We start from the raw sequence: 18,785 nt of genomic DNA, 5'->3' as shown, positions 1-18,785 counted from the left end.
TTTCTTGGGCTTATTCCCTTCTTCTGTTTGCTTTGCTCTATTCAGGTGCATTTGGTTTTTTGTTTGTTTGTTTTGTTTTTTTGTCTTACATTATTTTCCCTTAGAAATCTATTTATTTTCTAATTAGAGATATAAAAGGGGTGGATAAGAATGGGAGGGAAAGAGGCAGAGGCAGGCAGATTTCTGAGTTCAAGGCCAGCCTGGTCTACAAAGTGAGTTCCAGGACAGCCAAGGCTGCAGAGAAACCCTGTCTCAAAAACAAAACAAAACAAAACAACAAAAAACCCAAAAAACAAACAAACAAACAAACAAAATGGGAGGGAAGGTGGGGAGGAACTTGGAATAGTAGAGGGAGGGGAAACTGTAATGAGTACATAATATGTGAAAAAATCTATTTTCAACAAAAGAAAAAAAACAAAACAGAATTACTTAGAAAAAAACAAAAACAAAACAAAAACATGCAATTATCACTAAATGAATTTATTAGGTTGGAAATATACCTATTAGCATAAAAAATTTAAAAATACATATGTTTAAAAACAGACATGAATTAAATTAGAGAGGGGGAACTTGAGACCACAGAAATGTTAGATGGATGAGTAATAAAATGAAGTAAATAAAGTACATATATAAAAAGTAAGTTAAAATACTTAAAAAAGAGTATGTCCTTTCTTGCTTTCGAGTAGTTTATTCTTGTATAGATATCACATCTCTTATATTTACTCATCTATAAATAGACAGAGTATTTCTTAATTATGTCTATTAAAATAAAGTTGTTATGAAATGTTTCCTTTAAATATTATACATGCAGTCTCCCACCCAAAGTACTAGTCTGGCCTCTTGGTGCTGGCTTTGAGTCACAAATGTGACCAGTTGTAATTAGCACATTAGTTTTCTACTATTTATGACTGCCAAAATGTTCTGCACTTGGGTAATTTCCTCCTCCAAGACTGTCAATCTTTTCCCCTCAGGGTAGAGTTATTTTTTTTTTAGTCAGGAAAAATAAAAATAAAATAAAAATAAACAGTGTGAAGAATGGAATCAATGGGAAATTAGTTATTTTCTGTTTTAATTAAATTTGTAAATTAAATTATAGTTACATCAACTGACTTTTCTACCCTTCCTTCAAACCCTCTCATGATATCCCTTCCTCTCAAACACATAGCCTCTTCTTATCATTACATACACACACATATCTGTATACATGTATACACACACACACATATGATTTATATAAGAATGTATGAAGAACTAAAATAAAAGTTTACAAAAGACCCAATTTAAACCCAATTTAAAAATGAGCAAAGACTTTTCAATAATAAAAAAAAACAACTAAGAAATGCTCATCACCTCTAACACTTAAGAAAATCGAAATGAAAACTACTTTGGGGTTTCATCCTACCCAAGTCAGAATGGCCAAGATCTAGAAAACAACTGACAACAAATGCTGACAAGGTTAAGAGGAACGAGGAGCCCTCATTCACTGTCAGTGGGAGTGCTAAGTGCTTCAGTCACTCTGGAAACCAGTATAGAGATTCGTCCAAAAGCTAAAATAAATCTGTTATGTGATGCACTCTTTTGGCATATGTCCAAAGGAGTCCCTCAACATCCTACTATACAAACACTTTCTCGGCCGAGCTTACTGCCTCAGGAAGTATCTCTGATGATGACTTGGCCAGGCCATGATCTATGAGTATATAAGAACATAATTAGAAATAATTTTATTGATTTTTTTTCTACCATAGCTCTCAGGGTCATGAGGTGTTATAGCTACAATTATCTGTGGATAAGAGGATAATGTTTTGAATGTAGTAAGGAGGCATACTGGTCTACCAAAGTACACCGAAGCTTTCTAAGGTTCCTGGACTCACTAGCCATGGGAAGCTGGAGGCAACCAATAACTGTCTAATTAAATCTAAGGCTTACTTAACAGAGGAAATGCATGCTTGGTACTGGAAACCTAATCCATCTTACTTATTAGGTAAGATAGATTTTTTACTTTACTTTACTTATTAGGTAAGATAGATTAAGAAATATTTAATTCTTTTTAATATGATCTAGATAGGACCAGCAGTAAGGATGTTTGTCTGATTGCCAAGCATTTTTTAAAAAGATTTATTTATTTATTTATTTATTTATTTTATGTGAATACACTGTAGTTCTCTTCAGACACACCAGAAGAGGGCATCAGATCCCATTACAGATGGTTGTGAGCCACCATGTGGTTGCTGGGAAGTGAACTCAGGACCTCTGGAAGAGCAGTCGGTTCTCTTAACAACTGAGCCATCTCTCCAGCCCCTGACTGCCAATCTTTTTTTTTTTTTTTTTTTTTTTGGAAAGAGATCACTATTTTATTTTACTGATATAAAACATTTTTAAATTGCTGTGCTTCTGCGAACTGCATAATGAGTTTAATCATTTTTTCCATTTTTTTTATTAAGTATTTAGCTCATTTACATTTCCAATGCTATACCAAAAGTCCCTCATACCCACCCCACCCCCACTCCCCTACCCACCCACTCCCCCTTTTTGGCCCTGGCATTCCCCTGTACTGGGGCATATAAAGTTTGCAAGTCCAATGGGCCTCTCTTTCAAGTGATGGCCTATTAGGCCATCTTTTGATACATATGCAGCTAGAGACAAGAGCTCCGGGGTACTGGTTAGTTCATATTGTTCTTCTACCTATAGGGTTGCAGTTCCCTTTAGTTCCTTGGGTGCTTTCTCTAGCTCCTCCATTGGGGGCCCTGTGATCCATTCAATAGCTGACTGTGAGCATCCACTTCTGTGTTTGCTAGGCCCCGGCATAGTCTCACAAGAGACAGCTATATCTGGGTCCTTTCAGCAAAATCTTGCTAGTGTATGCAATGGTGTCAGCGTTTGGACTAGAGAACCTGGATGAAATGGAGAAGTTTCTAGACAGATACCAGGTACCAAAGTTGAATCAAGATCAGGTTAATGATCTAAACAGCCCTATATCCCCCAAAGAAATAGAAGCAGTCATTAATAGTCTCCCAACCAAATAAAGCCCAGGACCAGATGGGTTTAGTGCAGAGTTCTACCAGACCTGCAAAGAAGATCTAATCCCAGTTCTTCACAAACTATTCCACAAAATAGAAACAGAAGGTACTCTACCCAACTCATTCTATGAAGCCACAATTACTCTGATACCTAATCCAAAAAAAAGACTCCACAAAGATAGAGAACTTCACACCAATATCCCTTATGAATATTGATGCAAAAATCCTTAATAAAGTTCTTGCTAACCGAATCCAAGAACACATCAAAACAATCATTCATCCTGACCAAGTAGGTTTCATCCCAGGGATGCAGAGATGGTTCAATATAAGGAAATCCATCAATGTAATCCAGTATATAAACAAACTCAAAGACAAAAACCACATGATCATCTCCTTAGATGCTGAGAAAGCATTTGACAAAATCCAACACCCATTCATGATAAAAGTCTTGGAAAGATCAGGAATTCAAGGCCCATACCTAAACATGATAAAAGCAATCTACAGCAAACCAGTAGCCAGCATCAAAGTAAATGGTGAGAAGCTTGAAGCAATCCCACTAAAATCAGGGACTAGACAAGGCTGTCCACTCTCTCCCTACCTATTCAACATTGTACTTGAAGTCCTAGCCAGAGAAATTAGACAACAAAAGGAGATCAAGGGGATACACATTGGAAAGGAAGAAGTCAAAATATCACTTTTTGCAGTTGATAGTATATATATGTGACCCTAAAAACTCCACCAGAGAACTCCTAAGCCTGATAAACAGCTTCAGTGAAGTAGCTGGATATAAAATTAACTCAAACAAGTCAATGGCCTTTCTCTACACAAAGGACAAACAGGCTGAGAAAGAAATTAGGGAAACAACACCCTTCTAAATAGTCACAAATAATATAAAATACCTAGGCGTGACTGTAACTAAGGAAGTGAAAGATCTGTATGACAAGAACTTCATGTCTCTGAAGAAAGAAATTAAAGAAGATCTCAGAAGATGGAAAGGTCTCCCATGCTCATGGATTGGCAGGATCAATATAGTAAAAATGGCTATCTTGCCAAATGCAATCCCCATCAAAATTCCAACTCAATTCTTCAACGAATTAGAAAGGGCAATCGACAGATTCATATGGAATAAAAAAAAAAAAAAACCTAGGATAGCAAAAACTCTTCTCAAGGATAAAAGAACCTCTGGTAGAATCACCATGCTGGACCTAAAGCTGTATACAGAGCAATTGTGATAACAACTGCATGGTACTGGTATAGTGACAGACAGGTAGACCAATGGAACAGAATTGAAGACCCAGAGATGAACCCACACACCTATGGTCACTTGATCTTTGACAAGGGAGCTAAAACCATCCAGTGGAAAAAAGACAGTATTTTCAACAAATTATTTATCATGTAGAAGATTGCGAATTGATCCATTTCTATCTCCTTGTACTAAGGTCAAATCTAAGTGGATTAAGGAACTCCACATAAAACCAGAGACATTGAAACTTATAGAGGAGAAAGTAGGGAAAAGCCTCGAAGATATGGGTACAGGGGAAAAATTCCTGAATAGAACAGCAATGGCTTGTGCCGTAAGATCGAGAATCTATAAATGGGACCTCATAAACTGCAAAGCTTCTGCAAGGCAAAAGACACCATCAATAAGACAAAAAGACCACCAACAGATTGGGAAAGGATCTTTACCTATCCCAAATCAGATAGGGGACTAATATCCAATATATATAAAGAACTCAAGAAGGTGGACTCCAGAAAGTCAAATAACCCCATTAAAAAATGGGGCTCAGAACTGAACAAAGAATTCTCACCTGAGGAATACCGAATGGCAGAGAAGCACCTGAAAAAATGTTCAACATCCTTAATCATCAGGGAAATGCAAATCAAAACAACCCTGAGATTCCACCTCACACCAGTCAGAATGGCTAAGATGAAAAATTCAGGTGACAGCAGATGCTGGCAAGGATGTGGAGAAAGAGGAATGCTCCTCCATTGTTGGTGGGATTGCAAGCTTGTACAACCACTCTGGAAATCAGTCTGGCAGTTCCTCAGAAAATTGGACATAGTACTACCGGAGGATCCAGCAATACCTCTCCTGGGCATATATCCAGAAGATGTCCCAACCGGTAAGAAGGACACATGCTCCACTATGTTCATAGCGGCCTGACTGCCAATCTTAAAAGAAAGCATTTAGACTCCTAGTATGTAGGTATGGTACTGGCTAGAGTGAGCTCAGAATATTTATCAATAGTGTAATGGGATTGAAAAACTCTTGTCATAATTCATTTATAGGATTGTATAATAGGATTCTTCATTTTATAAACAATAGATTACACTGATGAATATTTTAGTGCTGAATCAGCTTAATTAGAGATGAAATTATCTCACTCAGTCACGAAGTATGATATTTTATTTATTACTGGGTTCATATTTAGATTTTGGAGGGTCTCTGTTGTGACAGTCTTCCTTTCCTGAAATAGTCTTTACTTATTTGTGTGATAGGTAATGCTAGGTTCATGGCATGAAATATGTGTTTATTCTGCTTCTCTTTTCTTGAAAGAGTCTGTATACATAGTAATTTTAACTCAAATATTTTGCTGAATATGTCAGGAAAATAATCTTAGACTGGCACTTTCTCTTTTTCAATTTATTTAACCAAAATACTATTGATGATATCTTTGTACAATTTATTACCCTTTTAGTGTCCATGGAATGAATAGCAAGTTCCATTTCCCTTTTCTGAGGTCAGTACTTTGTATCTTTGGGTGGGGCAGTGGCATGGTGAGGCCTACATCTCGTCTACTGTATTTTCATTGAATTGGGGTTTTGCAGCATTGCTTTTCTTCATTGATTTCCTGTTTGTTTTTCTATGCTAGCTTTTACAATAATGTATTTGGGTCCTTATTACAAAGATTTGTTTTTAGGTCTTCAATATTAAATATTTTATAAAACATGTACATTCACAGTTACAAATTTATTGTGTTATACTGCTTCCTTTTACAATTTCAGATAAATTATGTTATATTCTAACTTAATACAAAGTAATTAGTACATTTAAAGTTTTATTTTGAAGCTATTTCTTTGATCTGTGAGAATGCAGATGTATGTTGTTTGATTTGCAAGTGTCTGCCCATGTTTATAGTTTACTTGGACTCTGGATATAAGACTATGACATTATGACTTTTGGGTCTCTGTATTTTCAGGGTGTGTTTGATATTCCAGAGTATGATCTATCTTGATGAACATTTCACATGAGGGTCAAAAAAATGTGTGTTCTGTGGTAGCTGAGCAAAGTGAGCTAGTTGCTGTGCAGATAAACATTAAGTCTCCAGTGTTATCTACCTGCTTCATCTGGCAGATCTGACATGGGATTTTGTACTTATCATTCTGACTAGAGATTGGCTTAATCCCCTGCAAGTTTTCTTAGAGGAACCATTATGGATTCTGATGCATTGAGCTAAGTACAGTAATGTGTGGTAGAATTGTGCTATTTGAGAAGTTACTTCTTTGTCCCTGGTTATTATTTTGTTCTGAAATCACCTTTGCATGATAGTGATACAACTTCTCAGTTTTCTTTTCATTATGTGTGTTTTATCCATGTTTTTATATTACCTGTGGACTTACATCTCTAATTAATTTAACATAAAATGATACTAGTGATTTGAGAGGGAGAGGAAAAAAGGGATGCAAGGCCAGGTGTGGGAGAGGACAGGGGAGATGTACAGAGGTGTGTAGCAGTGGGGGATGGGGAAATAGGAGTACCTACCAGAAAGTCCCAGATTCCAGGAAATCAAGAGGCTCCCAAGACCCAATGAAGATGACATTAGCTGAAATACTCAACAAAGGGGAGAGAGAACCTGTGGAGACTATATCCAGTCTATAGGCACGGTCCCCAGTTGAGGGATGGGTCCACCCACTCATCTCAAAAATGTTAACCCAGGATTGTTCCTGTCTAAAGGAAATACAGGGACAAAGAGTGGAGCAGATTCTGAAGGAAAGGCCATCAGAGACTGCCTCACCTGAGGATCCATTCCATATCCAGTCACCAAACCCAGACACAATTGCTGATGCCAAGAAGTGCTTGTTGACAGTCATCTGCTGAGAGGCTTTGCCAGATCCTGACCAATACAGATGTGGATGCTCACAGCCAACTATTGGACTGAGTACAAGGACCCCAATGGAGGAATTAGGGGAAGGACTGAAGAGATTTGCAACTCCATAAAGAAGAACAAGATCAACTAACCAAAACCCCCAGAGCTCCTAGGGACTAAACCACCAACCAAAGAGTACACATGGAGGGGCCCATGGCTCCAGCTGCATATGTAGCAGAGGATGGCCTTTTCTGGCATCAATGGGAGGGGAGGCCCTTGGTCCTGTGGAGGCTCGATGCCCCAGTGTAGGGGGATGCCAAAGTGGTGAGGTGGGAGTGGGTAGGTGGGTGGGGGAGCATCCTTATAGAAGCAGGGGGAGGGAACAGGGGGCTTGCAGAGGGGAAACTGGGAAGGGGGATAACACTTGAAATGTAAATAAAGTATAACCAATAAAAATTGGAAAAAAGGACAACTTTCTGCTAGAAGCAATGAACTTGCCTTGAAACCTGAGAGTGGTAGTAAGGCAAGTGAAGGAGACGCCAGTCAGTACTAAAGCTTGGAGACAGGATACGTATTGGATGTGAACAAGCAGAAATCCAGTATGAACTCAGTGTGAGCAAGAGGCTGGTGCTGTAGCTTGCACCAGACCTGGATCAGAAGTTAGAGTCTCAGAAAGTGCCCTGTTGCCTGCTCGAATAGATAGCACAGAGATAAACCCTGCTTCCTTTCTTTCTGCAGCAATGAGTATTGAACTCATTGCCTCATACATGCTATACAATTGCTCTTTTATTGACTGAAAACTGCAGCCTTTTAATTTCTATTTTCAAAGGTTATTTTTGTGTGGATCAATTTAAACTTGAATTTTTCATATTAGTATAAAAATACAAGTATAAGATCTTATTTGTAGTGACATTTCTTTTTTTTGATTGTACAAAAAATTGTATTAGATATTTTCTTTATTTACATTTCAAATGCTATCCTGAAAGTTCCCTATACACCCCCCCCCCGCCCTGCTCCCCTACCTGCCCACTCCTGCTTCTTGGTCCTGGCGTTCCCCTGTACTGGGGCATATAAAGTTTGCAAGACCAAGGGGCCTCTCTTCCCAATGATGGCCGACTAGGCCATCTTCTGCTACATATGCAGCTAGAGACATTGTAGTGACATTTCTAAACTCCACTTTCTTCAGACTAATTTGTAAATTGGCAGAGGTTTCAGCTCGTACTATATTGTGGGCTTAGAAATGCAGGTTTAACTGTAATATGGTAGGATATGTTCACTCTGATGCAGCAGCAACAACTACCACAAAACCCTTTAGAACCTCCGTGGTGAGCAGTTTCAGGTTGTTGTCATTTGGGAGGAGGAAGCTGTGGTTGCTTGTTTTATATCCATGGCCAACATTAGCATTTGACCCAGAAGACTTTGTCTGTTCTCATGAGTCTGTGTGTCTAAGGCACTAGCATTCTTGATATGACTGTGACCCTGTCAAACAATACACATTTACTCAGAATTTCACCCACTCTACACATTCACTTGGGTCTCCTTGGCTCACCATATTGCCCTTATAAAAATTTCTCCACTAGTACATCAGCTAAATCTATGAAGTAAGTGTGTGATTACGTTGATTCTTGTTAGGACTTCAGAGGAACGCTGAGGGTGTACAGAAATGTAATTCTAGAAAGAAGTGTCTTAAATAATCCAGCTGTGCTCTATATGTGCTGGGGCCAATTTATATAAATGAGCCTCATCTACACATTTTCATCATATTCAAGGAGTTGGGGAAGCTTATAGGCATTTTGTAAGATTCTCAGAGTCCACTTTCACAGTCAAAGAAGCTTTGCTCCAGGGGGAAGCATCCCAAAGTATACACCAGCACCCCGTGGACAGTTTACCCCCAAACCTGGTGTGGTTATTGGAATTTGCTCCTACCCATGATCTCTCCCTAGATGCTGTTCATGGAACTATTTTCAGATTTCCAGAGACACTGAAAGTAAGACCTCAAGGTTCACATCTGAAGTACCACAGAGGATCCTCCAAACACTACAGCTACTCCTGCTGCAAGCAGCAGACCAAAAGGGCCAACTTGTATGAATGGGCCTTTGAGTCTTTATCCCTACATTCCTGGGGCCCAAACACTAGAGACCCTCCCTGCTTTCTTTATATGTTTAGGGAGGTAGAAAGGGCTGCACTGTTTGCAGGGTAAAGTCGGACCGAGAGCAGAGTTTGGATACTCTGGTCTACACAGAGAGATCTCAGATAACATAGGACAGGATAGTTTTGGGGCATACAACAAAGGTTCATATGTGGGAATGAGCCTTTAACCCTTCCACTCCAGAGACTCTGACCATAGGTGCTGTGACAAGTTTCTAGAAAAGTCAAGATGGAAGTTGGGAGTAGATTACAGATAGAATTACACTGGAGATAATTTACAGTAGAAGTCAGATTCCACATGGACAGGCCCAGACAATCAAGCTATCTTACATCCTTTTGACAGTTGTATACCAAATGGGGATAGACTTGTGAGAATTAGCCTGTACCCAAGCCTCCACATGTGCATCCAGAGACTTGGGGAGTACAGAGCTAATTTGTGAGGTTCCTGGAGGCTGTCTTGGTGCTAACTAGCAGAAAGGAGCTCCTCCATATTCTTCCACAAAGAGACTTCGGGTTCAGAACTATTTTGTGAAGCTTTTAAACAAGAGACTGCCCCTTGGTGCCTTCCAAGTCGAGGTGAGAGATAGGCTTGACTAGAATAGCCCCTTTCCAGGATAAACATTACTAAAGAATGCAGATTCATCCCTTTGGTCTGCCTATACCTGGTAGGCAGGTCTGTCTGCCTGGTAGGTCCAGTTGTAGGAATGAGCTTCTTGCCCCTTGATTTGTGGAAGAAATGTGTGTGTGTGTGTGTGTGTGTGTGTGTGTGTGTGTGTCTGTGTGTGTCTGTGTGTGTGTGTCTGTGTCTGTGTGTACACATATATGCTATATTCAAACATTCCCTGAGGGAAAGTGATGGAATATCTGGCTCCATGATTTCTAGAGACTACGTGCTGACTTGGGGGAAATGAGACCCTCTCCAGCCCTGTATATCTGCTGACATGGAGGCTTTGGGGAAGTTTTCTGCAGCTCCTTCAGTTTAAAGAAGCCTCTGTACTGAACTGTGATAGAGCCCCTCGGGCCCTCGCCGGTGCCCAGAGCCCCGCCCCCCCAACATCCCCCCTCTGCCAGCTTCAAAGCTGGCGACTTTGTCTGCTCGGCGCCATTTTGTAAGACTCCTGGAAGGAAGCGGCATTGCGGTGTCAGTTGAGGTGAGAATTTCGGGCAGACTCTGAAGCCGGTAAGGATAGATGGTGCCCTAAATAATACAGCTTCCTTCCTGTGGTCTGCCTAGGTCCTAGTGGGGTAATCTTTAACTCCTTACTCCTCAATTGTGGAGACCGACCAAAGTTGCCATTTGCAAACAGTCCGTGAGGGAAAGTAATAAAGAAGCTGGCTGCGTGAAAGGAGTACCGAAGAGTGGCCTGTGGAAGCTCTGCTTTGCTCAGAGCATCCCATATAGTTTTAGCAATGTGAGCTGAACCAAACGAGGGCACATTTGTGCGATTGCGCACCTGCCCCTCCCTGTCCCGGAACTCTGCCCCTAGGCTCCATTTTAGAGGTTTCTAGAAATGGCGGACCATGTAACAATATTAGTCTGGGTGGCAGCTGGGGAGTAGGTTGTTGAAGCTGGATCCAGAATCGGCAGGCACAGACTACTAAACTAGATTTGTATCCTTTTGGGGTCCTGAAGCAAACGGAAGCCTACTTAGTGGAAAGAGCTTGGGTCCAAGTTTCCATATCAGAGGCCTCTGGAGCCTGAGGGCCATTGTTTTTGTTTTTGTTTTTTGTTTTTTTTTTAATTTTTAATTTTTTTAGTTTAAAGGATGTCTCAGTTCTGATTTGGGGGAAATGAGACTCTCTCCAGACCTGTATATCTGCTGACATGGAGGCCTTGGGGACATTTTCTGCAGTTCCTTCAGTTTAAAGAAGCCTCTGTACTGAGTTGTGATAGAGCCCCTCGGGCCCTCGCCGGTGCCCAGAGCCCCGCCCCCCCCCAACATCCCCTCTCTGCCAGCTTCATAGCAGGCGACTTTGTCTGCTCGGCGCCATTTTGCAAGACTCTTGGAAGGAAGCAGCATTGCCGTGTCAGTTGAGGTGAGAATTTCGGGCAGACTCTGAAGCCGTTAAGGATAGATGGTGCCCTAAATAATACAGCTTCCTTCCTGTAGTAGTCTCTTTTGGGAAGAGACTCTCCCCATCTTCCATATTGGGCACCTGGGAGCTTTTCTGAAGTTTCTAGAAGGAAGACAGCCATTCTGCGCTTTTGTACTGGACATGAGAGCATAAGGTGGTGGAAAGGGCATCTTCCAACATTGACAGTACTTTGAAATAATGCAATTTCACCCCTGTCGTCAGCTTAGCTCCAAATAGAACTCACTTCTTGGAGTGAACCCTTGCTCCATGATACCTGAGGACATGATAATCAGTAGTTTTAGTCATTCTGTGAGAGAAGGGGGTGCAGTAGTATCCTGAGTGAAAGGAGTTCCCAGGAATGTACTATGAAAGCTCTGCTTTGGATAGGATGGATGTGAGCTACATCAAACAGGGACCCATTTATCGAAATGAGCCCCTTCTCCTCCCTCTCAAGGAACTATGGCCAGAGGTTCCATTTCCTAAGTTCCCTGAAATCAGGAATCAGCAAACATTTTAAAATAAAGATGGGAGTTAAGAGTGGATTGTGGTAACCTGTTTCTAGATGGTTAGGCCCAGACTACCTAGCTACCTTGTATCATTTTGAGGGTCTTGAAGGAAACCCGGGCAGACTTGTAGGAATGAGTTTCTATCCAAGCTACCAGTACTGCATACATGGACTTCAAGGACTTAGCACTATTTCTGAAGTTCCTTGAAGAAAAATGGCCACATGATGCCTTCTGAGTCTAGGTGAGAGCTTAGGGTGGACACAAAAAGCCCTCCAAAGGGTCTTTGATTTAGGTCATTTTTTGGGAGGCAATTGGAGTAGAGAGGGCCTAAACTTCATGAACTAATATGGTAAGACCCTGAGGGTAAATGGAAGAGATAGTCCAGTTGTATATCTGTAAATAGTACTATACTACATGTGGCTAGGCTAATCAGGGGAGTGTCCTACTTTGTTCTCGGAGTAGATATAAGGTCAGAACCTTTTATGAGGCCCAATGTAAAAGATGTCCTAGGATAGATACATCAGTAGTCAAGGAAATATCTAGGGTCCACTGAGGAGAGCACAACTTAGATAGTCCACATGTAATCCAGCATTCGCATTGCTGACACTCCTACTCTCATAAGCTTTGTGAGCCCCCACCCACAGGTATACAGATATGCTTCATTGTCACTTCTCTTCCCTCTTCAAGGACAGTGAGTGTACTCACTGAAGGATATTATCTGAGCAGCAGAGGGAGCCACATAAAGGTTACCAGAGGAACTGTCCAGCATTTGTAAGCAGTCTAGGTGAGTTTGAGTTACAATGGTGAGAACTAAAGGTAAGGAAAAAGTACAATCCCCTCCCCGACAAGGGATGTCATAATACCTGTCCACCTCTCTTAACGTTACCCAGAGAGCTCTGGGTATGTGGGTGCTGTGTCTACCTCTCCTTTATGCTTCATGGTTTGTGGTGGAACTTCTCTAGAAGGTGAAGATTTTGGTTCTAGACGTGATGTCAGTTTGGCAGAGGGAACCACATGTGGTAAACAGAGAGAGGAGTCTCTGGATTATCCATATCTCAGACATGTACTTCTGGGGACTGTATGTGTCCATAGCACAGAAAGAAGGAACTGTACTGCCTGGTTATATTCTGAGGCCAAAATTCCGAGGCACCAAGTGGCATGCTTACTTCTACCTTCGGCAGGAAGGCGGGAGTCTTTGGAGAGATGAGATCTTGTGTCATCTGGACATAAGGGAAGATGTCAGGAAGTACAAGTCAGATGAGTGAACCTCAGATGGAATTAGAAAACTCTAACATCAGCAGAGATGAGCTCAGACCATGTGAACATCCCAGGACAACCCATGCCGATGTAAGGAGATGTGAAACCTTCCCAGATGTCAAGGTGAGGCTATTGACCAGAGTGGGTGGCCTTACTTAAAAACAGGATTTCCCAGGATCTTGCACTTCTCACATACCTGACCCCCACAGTGCTGGGTAGGGCTATCAGCCTAAGCACCTCATCTTGTTTATAGGTCACTGGTCTCAGGGAGCTGAAAGATCTGGTAAAGGGGAGTTTGACTGGAGTCATCAGAGGGAAAATCTCAGGGGTGTCAGGACTCAAGGTAAGGACTAGAGGAATCCTGCCTTTTAAACAAGAAGAGACTTGTTCTCTCCCTGCCCTCCTGTCAGTTGTGAGAAAACCCAGGGACCATAGATGCATTTCCTTACCTCATGTATTCTTCCCTCTGCTTCACAGAAATAGGCTCTTGACTTAAAGAAACTAGCTTTGGATTATCAGGGGAAGCAGTCAGTCCTTATTGCTTATCAAGGTAAGTGATGAGACCTCCAACATCTCAGAACACATAAAATACATTGAATTGAACCTGAGCCAGATATGAAGTGCTCTTAATCCCTTTTATTATGTTTAAGGGAGGTGAACAGTTAAGAGTTTGAGTTTGCTATAGGCCAGCAGAAGGGCAGTGTCTGGCCCTTGACAGGGGAAACCTGAGGGCCCAGAATGATCGATCATAGAAGGCACCACTTACCTTAAGTAGGGTTACACCCCCACAGTCTGCCTCACCCTTCCTATGAAGAATGGAAACTGCTTCAAACTAGCAGTTTGCAGCTGTGGGATGTTGTCATCATCTCTTACACTAGTTTCAGAGGGCAGGAGATGAAAGGCTTCATCTGAGACAGTGTCTTTAGTTCATACACAAGCACAAAGCTGTGCAGCCTCAGAAGTTTTGGGGAAGGTACATACTACAAGTATATATCAATGATACCAAAAGCTTAGAATATAGATAGTCCAGATTCCCTGGCCTCAAATATTCTGATGGTAGCCCTGAGGTTACCAGCTCTGTGACTTGGCTGCACCCGAAATAGTTGGGTCACTTCCTCTTTCAGGCTTTCAGGGTTCTAGGTCTGCTAAGAGTCCTTGTGACCCTAGAGAAATCAAATAACATGACTTTGTGAGGGCTGTGAGACAGTGGCTGCCAGCGGAATTCACTCACTCTCTCCCTTTCTCCACCAGGCGTGTATATCCTCGCTGCTGTGATTGGGACACTATCCTGTTCATTGTTACAGGAAAGTCACAATGGAAAATCCCGATAACACCCATTACTGCAACTTCCAAGGCAGTGCTCGGAGCCAAAGGGAGTTAGACAATGCTCAGGCTACAATGGCTGTGGTAGATGAGGAGGAAGCCACTCCCACCTCAAAGAAGGTGTACGGTAGTGGAATACGAAGTCCTCCCCAGAGTCCTCAAAAAGCCTCCTCTCCCCTTGTGATACTGGCCTCTGTTCCTGAAGGCCCATCTGAGGAAGCTTCCAGCAACCAAGTAGAGGAATGGGAAGACCCACTGTACATCTTGTACAATGCACATAACATAAAGGTGTATGAATTGGCAAACTTTCTGCTTTTCAATTATCAAATGAAGGCATTTACTACCAAAGCAGAAATGCTGGAAAGTACTGGTAGAGAGTATGAGGAGTACTACCCTCTGATCTTTAGTGAGGCCTCTGAGTCCTTAAAGCTGGTTTCTGACATTGACATGATAGAAGTGGACCCATTTGTCCAATCCTATATCCTTGTCACTGCCCTGGGGCTCACCTATGATGGGATGCTGACTGATGTCCAGGGTAAGCCCAAGACAGGCAACCTAATAGTTGTTCTTGGTGCTATTTTCATGCAAGGAAATTGTGTCAGTGAGGAGATTATCTGGAAAATGCTGAATAACATAGAGTTGTGTGGTGGGAGGCATCTTTACATACATCAAGACCCCAGGAAGCTCATCTCTGAGGAGTTTGTGCAGGAAGGGTACCTGGAATACAGGCAGGTGCCTAATAGTGATCCTCCTAGCTATGAGTTTCTGTGGGGCCCAAGGGCCTTTGCAGAAACCACCAAAATGAAAGTCTTGGAGGTTTTTGCCAGCATTACTATGACTGATCCCAGAGCCTACACTGAAAAATATGCAGAGGCTTTGAGAGATGAGACAGAGAGGGCCCAGGCCAGGATCATCCAGCAGATAGTTCTACAGCTCTGACCTGCACAGTCTAATGCACTGGCAGTTCCCATCCAAGATCAGTTCAGGCTGAGTTAGTGATCCAAGTATTATACCCTCATTTGAGAGCTGGTGGGAGGAGAGCATAAAGCATTCTACTTTTATTTTGAGTGACTTTAGAATTCTTGGTATTCTAAAATGTTGATACTCTTGATACAAGATCCATTAATTTTAAGTCATTTGTAATGGATGCATTGTCATTGATCCAGGTTTGAAGAATTTTATTATTTTGAAAACAAATGAGAATGGTTTCTGTTTTAGTTTATAAAATGTCACAAGATACCAGTGGCATTGAAATTTTCTGGGCAATGGGAAAAAATGGCATTAGCTTGAACAAGAATTTAATTTTTGATTGTCTTATACTATTTAGTGTGTAGTGTGGTTAACTAATTAAAATGACAACTAAAAAAATAAATAAATAGAATTTCTAACCCAAAAGCCTTCGCCGGGCACCTGTTTATTGTAGAGTCCTCTGTTAGCAGTGGGGCATGGCAGAAACCAGATGTTTCCTTACCTGTAGAAAAGTTTGATATAGTAGAAGCCAGAACCATCATTTTCTGTAGATAGGGTGAGGGCAGGATCTGCAGCCCTGTCAATACAACTAGGGGTTCTTTCAGACCATAAACACTAGTACGTAAGGTTTGTGGAGAGGTCTGCCAGGGCAAGTAGCCCAATGTCAATGCTGTAAAACAAGGCAGTTTGGGAATCATACACACATGGAAGTTCACAGGTCTGTAAATCCTCTTCCAGGAGATCTGATACCCACAGGGTCCAGGCACTCATAAGGTGCTCATGTAGGAGAAGCATCCATTCATTTTTAATTGGGTATTAGCTGTTAAGTAAATGATCAAGCTACAATTCACAGGCCCAGAGAGGTTAGGCAAAGAAGAGGGCTGGGGAGGAGACCAGTGAACCTCCCTGGGAAGGAAAAATAGAATAACACATTTGCAGTTCAGTAGAGGGTGGACAAGAACAGATGTGGGAGGGATGGGGAAATAAATGGAGAGAGTACAGGGAGAGACAGATGGAATTTGGAAACATTTGCAGGTGTGGGGGGTGGAAGCCTAGTGCTGTGGAAACATCCTGGAATCTATAAAGGTGATTGTGGTGGCTTGAAAAAGCTTGACTAATGGGAAATTCCACTATTACAAAGTGCGGCCTTATTTTATGAAGTGTGTCACAGTGGGGGTTAACGTTGAGACTTTCCTCCTAGCACCCTGAGGATTCCAGTCTTCTGGTTCCCTTAGGAACAAGATGTAGAACACCAGTGCCATGCCTGCCGGGACACTGCCATGCTTCCCACCTTGATAATAATGGATTGAATCTCTGAACTTGTAGGCTAGCCCCAATGAAATGTTTTTATAAGAGTTGCCTTGGTCATGGTGTCAGTTTACAGCAATGCAAACCCTCACTAAGACAGTGACATAGTTAGACTCATAGTAATGGAGGATATGGAGTCTGAACTGACCATCATTGGTGGCCAAGCAAGGCTTCCAGTGGTGGGAATGCATTGTATTTGGTTGAGGTTTTGGCTGAGGGGTTTCCATGGAGATCACCAAACAACCCATGCTGATGCTAGGACAGAGGATTGATCCCTGCACACTGACAGTGGGACTCCACTGCAGTGGAAAACATCAAACAGCTAATTGAATGTAGAGAAGTCGAGCTGGTGCCTGAATGGAGCCTTTACTCTTAACATTCCAGTCACCTTGGTGTGGGAAGGTACTCTACAGGCTACAGAACGAGAATACAAACTCAGATCCTTCAACTTCATGCCTGCAAGATATGCTGGGGCACTGCAAGGGGCATGGTGGTGCGAACTTGTAGAAGTGGACAACCAATGTTTGGTTTAACTTAAGGTCCATGCCCTACATTGCCCTATGTATGATTGGAAACTGGATAGCCCAAAGATCTAGGGTAGAACCAAACAGGACTGGCCTAAAAATAATTAAATCAATGAAATGATTCCTAATGATAGCCTGCTATACTCATGGATCTGTGCTTCTTCCAGTCATCATCAGAGAGGCTTCCTCCAACAGCAGATAGGAGAAGGTGCAGGGACACCCAACCAGACATTATACAGAGATAGAATCTAAATTGGAGGTCTCCATCTGATCCTTCCCATTAGAGCTCAGCAACCCCTAGGGAAGTTGGGTAGGAAAGATTATAGGAATTAGAGAGGATGGGGGACACTAGTAGAACATGGCCCACCAAATCAACTAAGCTGGGCTGACATGGGTTCACAGGGACTAAAGCACCAAGCACAGGACCTGATTTGGTCTGCATCAAGTCCTCTGCCTATATGTTGATCTAAAAGTATCTTTTATTCTCCAGATGTAATTGTCATCTCAGAGGGTTATGGCTGAATAAACTCATCCTTTCTTGTTCTTTCTAAACTGTGGCTGGATGGTTTAACTCAACTATTTTGACCCAAACTCCTCTCTAAGCTGACATATTCAAACTGGCTTCTCTTTTGGCTTCTGACTGAATTGCTCTGTTTGGTCTCAAACTAACTCTGGCAATTTCTTCTAATTTTCTGACTTTTTCACATTCTTTGGCTTATTCGGTCTCTACTGCAACTGTCTCTGTAAAAATTGCCTCTGCTATCCCCCTCTCTCTCCTGCTCTCTTAAGCAGCCTCTCCTTTCTGTCTGTTCTCCTGAGAGTTAGACATATCCTATCTCTGACTCCTTCTGTCAAATCTTTCTTTGATTTGTCACTTTGTCTGCCGCCCAATTAGACATCACTTTCAAACATGGCTAACTTTACCTTCATTGTTTGAGATTAAATGTGTGTACTAAGGGTGTGTCTATATTCTAGCTAGAGGGATTAAAAGCATGTCATTCCAGCCATACTATACAGACCTAGGTCTTTGGATGTGATCCCTTGGCAGAGCAGCCATGCTGCTGGATTAAAATTCTTCTACATGTTATAGCTTGGTCATTTGTGGGACTGCTAACAGTGGGAGAACATGTGCCTCTTACTTTTTCCTGCTCTTGGGACTTTTTTCCTCCTATTTCCTTGTCCTACCTTGATATGTAAGCCTTTGCCTTGTCTTATTGTGTCCTGTTTTGTCATGTTTGGTTGTTGTTGTCCCTTTGAGGCCTGCTCTTCGAAACAGTTGGGGGATGGATGTGGGAGCTGAGAGGTATGAGTAGAGCTGAGAGGAGTATAGGGGGTGGAAACTGTGGTTAGGATGTATTGTATAAGAGAAGAATCTATTTTTAATTAGAAATATTAGTCTATATAAATTGCAAATTTTGGTAAGCTATGATTTGCATACCAAGTAAGTGCACAGAAAACAATGTTGAACTTATAAAAACTCAACTTATTATGTATTTAACTTTTTTCTAAATATATTATTTACATATAAAAATAATTTTTAAAAAGGTTACTTCATGAGTCAAACATAAT

At 41.7% G+C, this 18,785-nt stretch overlaps 1 protein-coding gene across 1 annotated transcript; it reads left to right on the top strand.

Annotated features, from left to right (window-relative positions):
- Positions 1-14,406: 14,406 nt before the first annotated feature.
- On the top strand, positions 14,407-15,354 carry LOC110286500 (melanoma-associated antigen 10-like). The gene has a single exon (XM_021152865.2). It carries the CDS (start codon positions 14,407-14,409, stop codon positions 15,352-15,354), a length of 948 nt encoding a protein of 315 aa, XP_021008524.2.
- Positions 15,355-18,785: the final 3,431 nt, after the last annotated feature.

This window comes from Mus caroli, unplaced genomic scaffold (genome assembly GCF_978045245.1).
Source record: "Mus caroli unplaced genomic scaffold, Mus_caroli_1 scaffold_5, whole genome shotgun sequence".
Classification (NCBI taxonomy): Eukaryota; Metazoa; Chordata; class Mammalia; order Rodentia; family Muridae; genus Mus; species Mus caroli.
Note: the sequence above shows the minus strand (reverse complement) of the source record. Positions and strands in the feature narration are given on the sequence as shown.

Excerpts from the sequence above, each read along its gene's own strand:
- LOC110286500 (XM_021152865.2), top strand. The coding sequence starts at position 14,407 with ATGGAAAATCCCGATAACACCCATTACTGCAACTTCCAAGGCAGTGCT.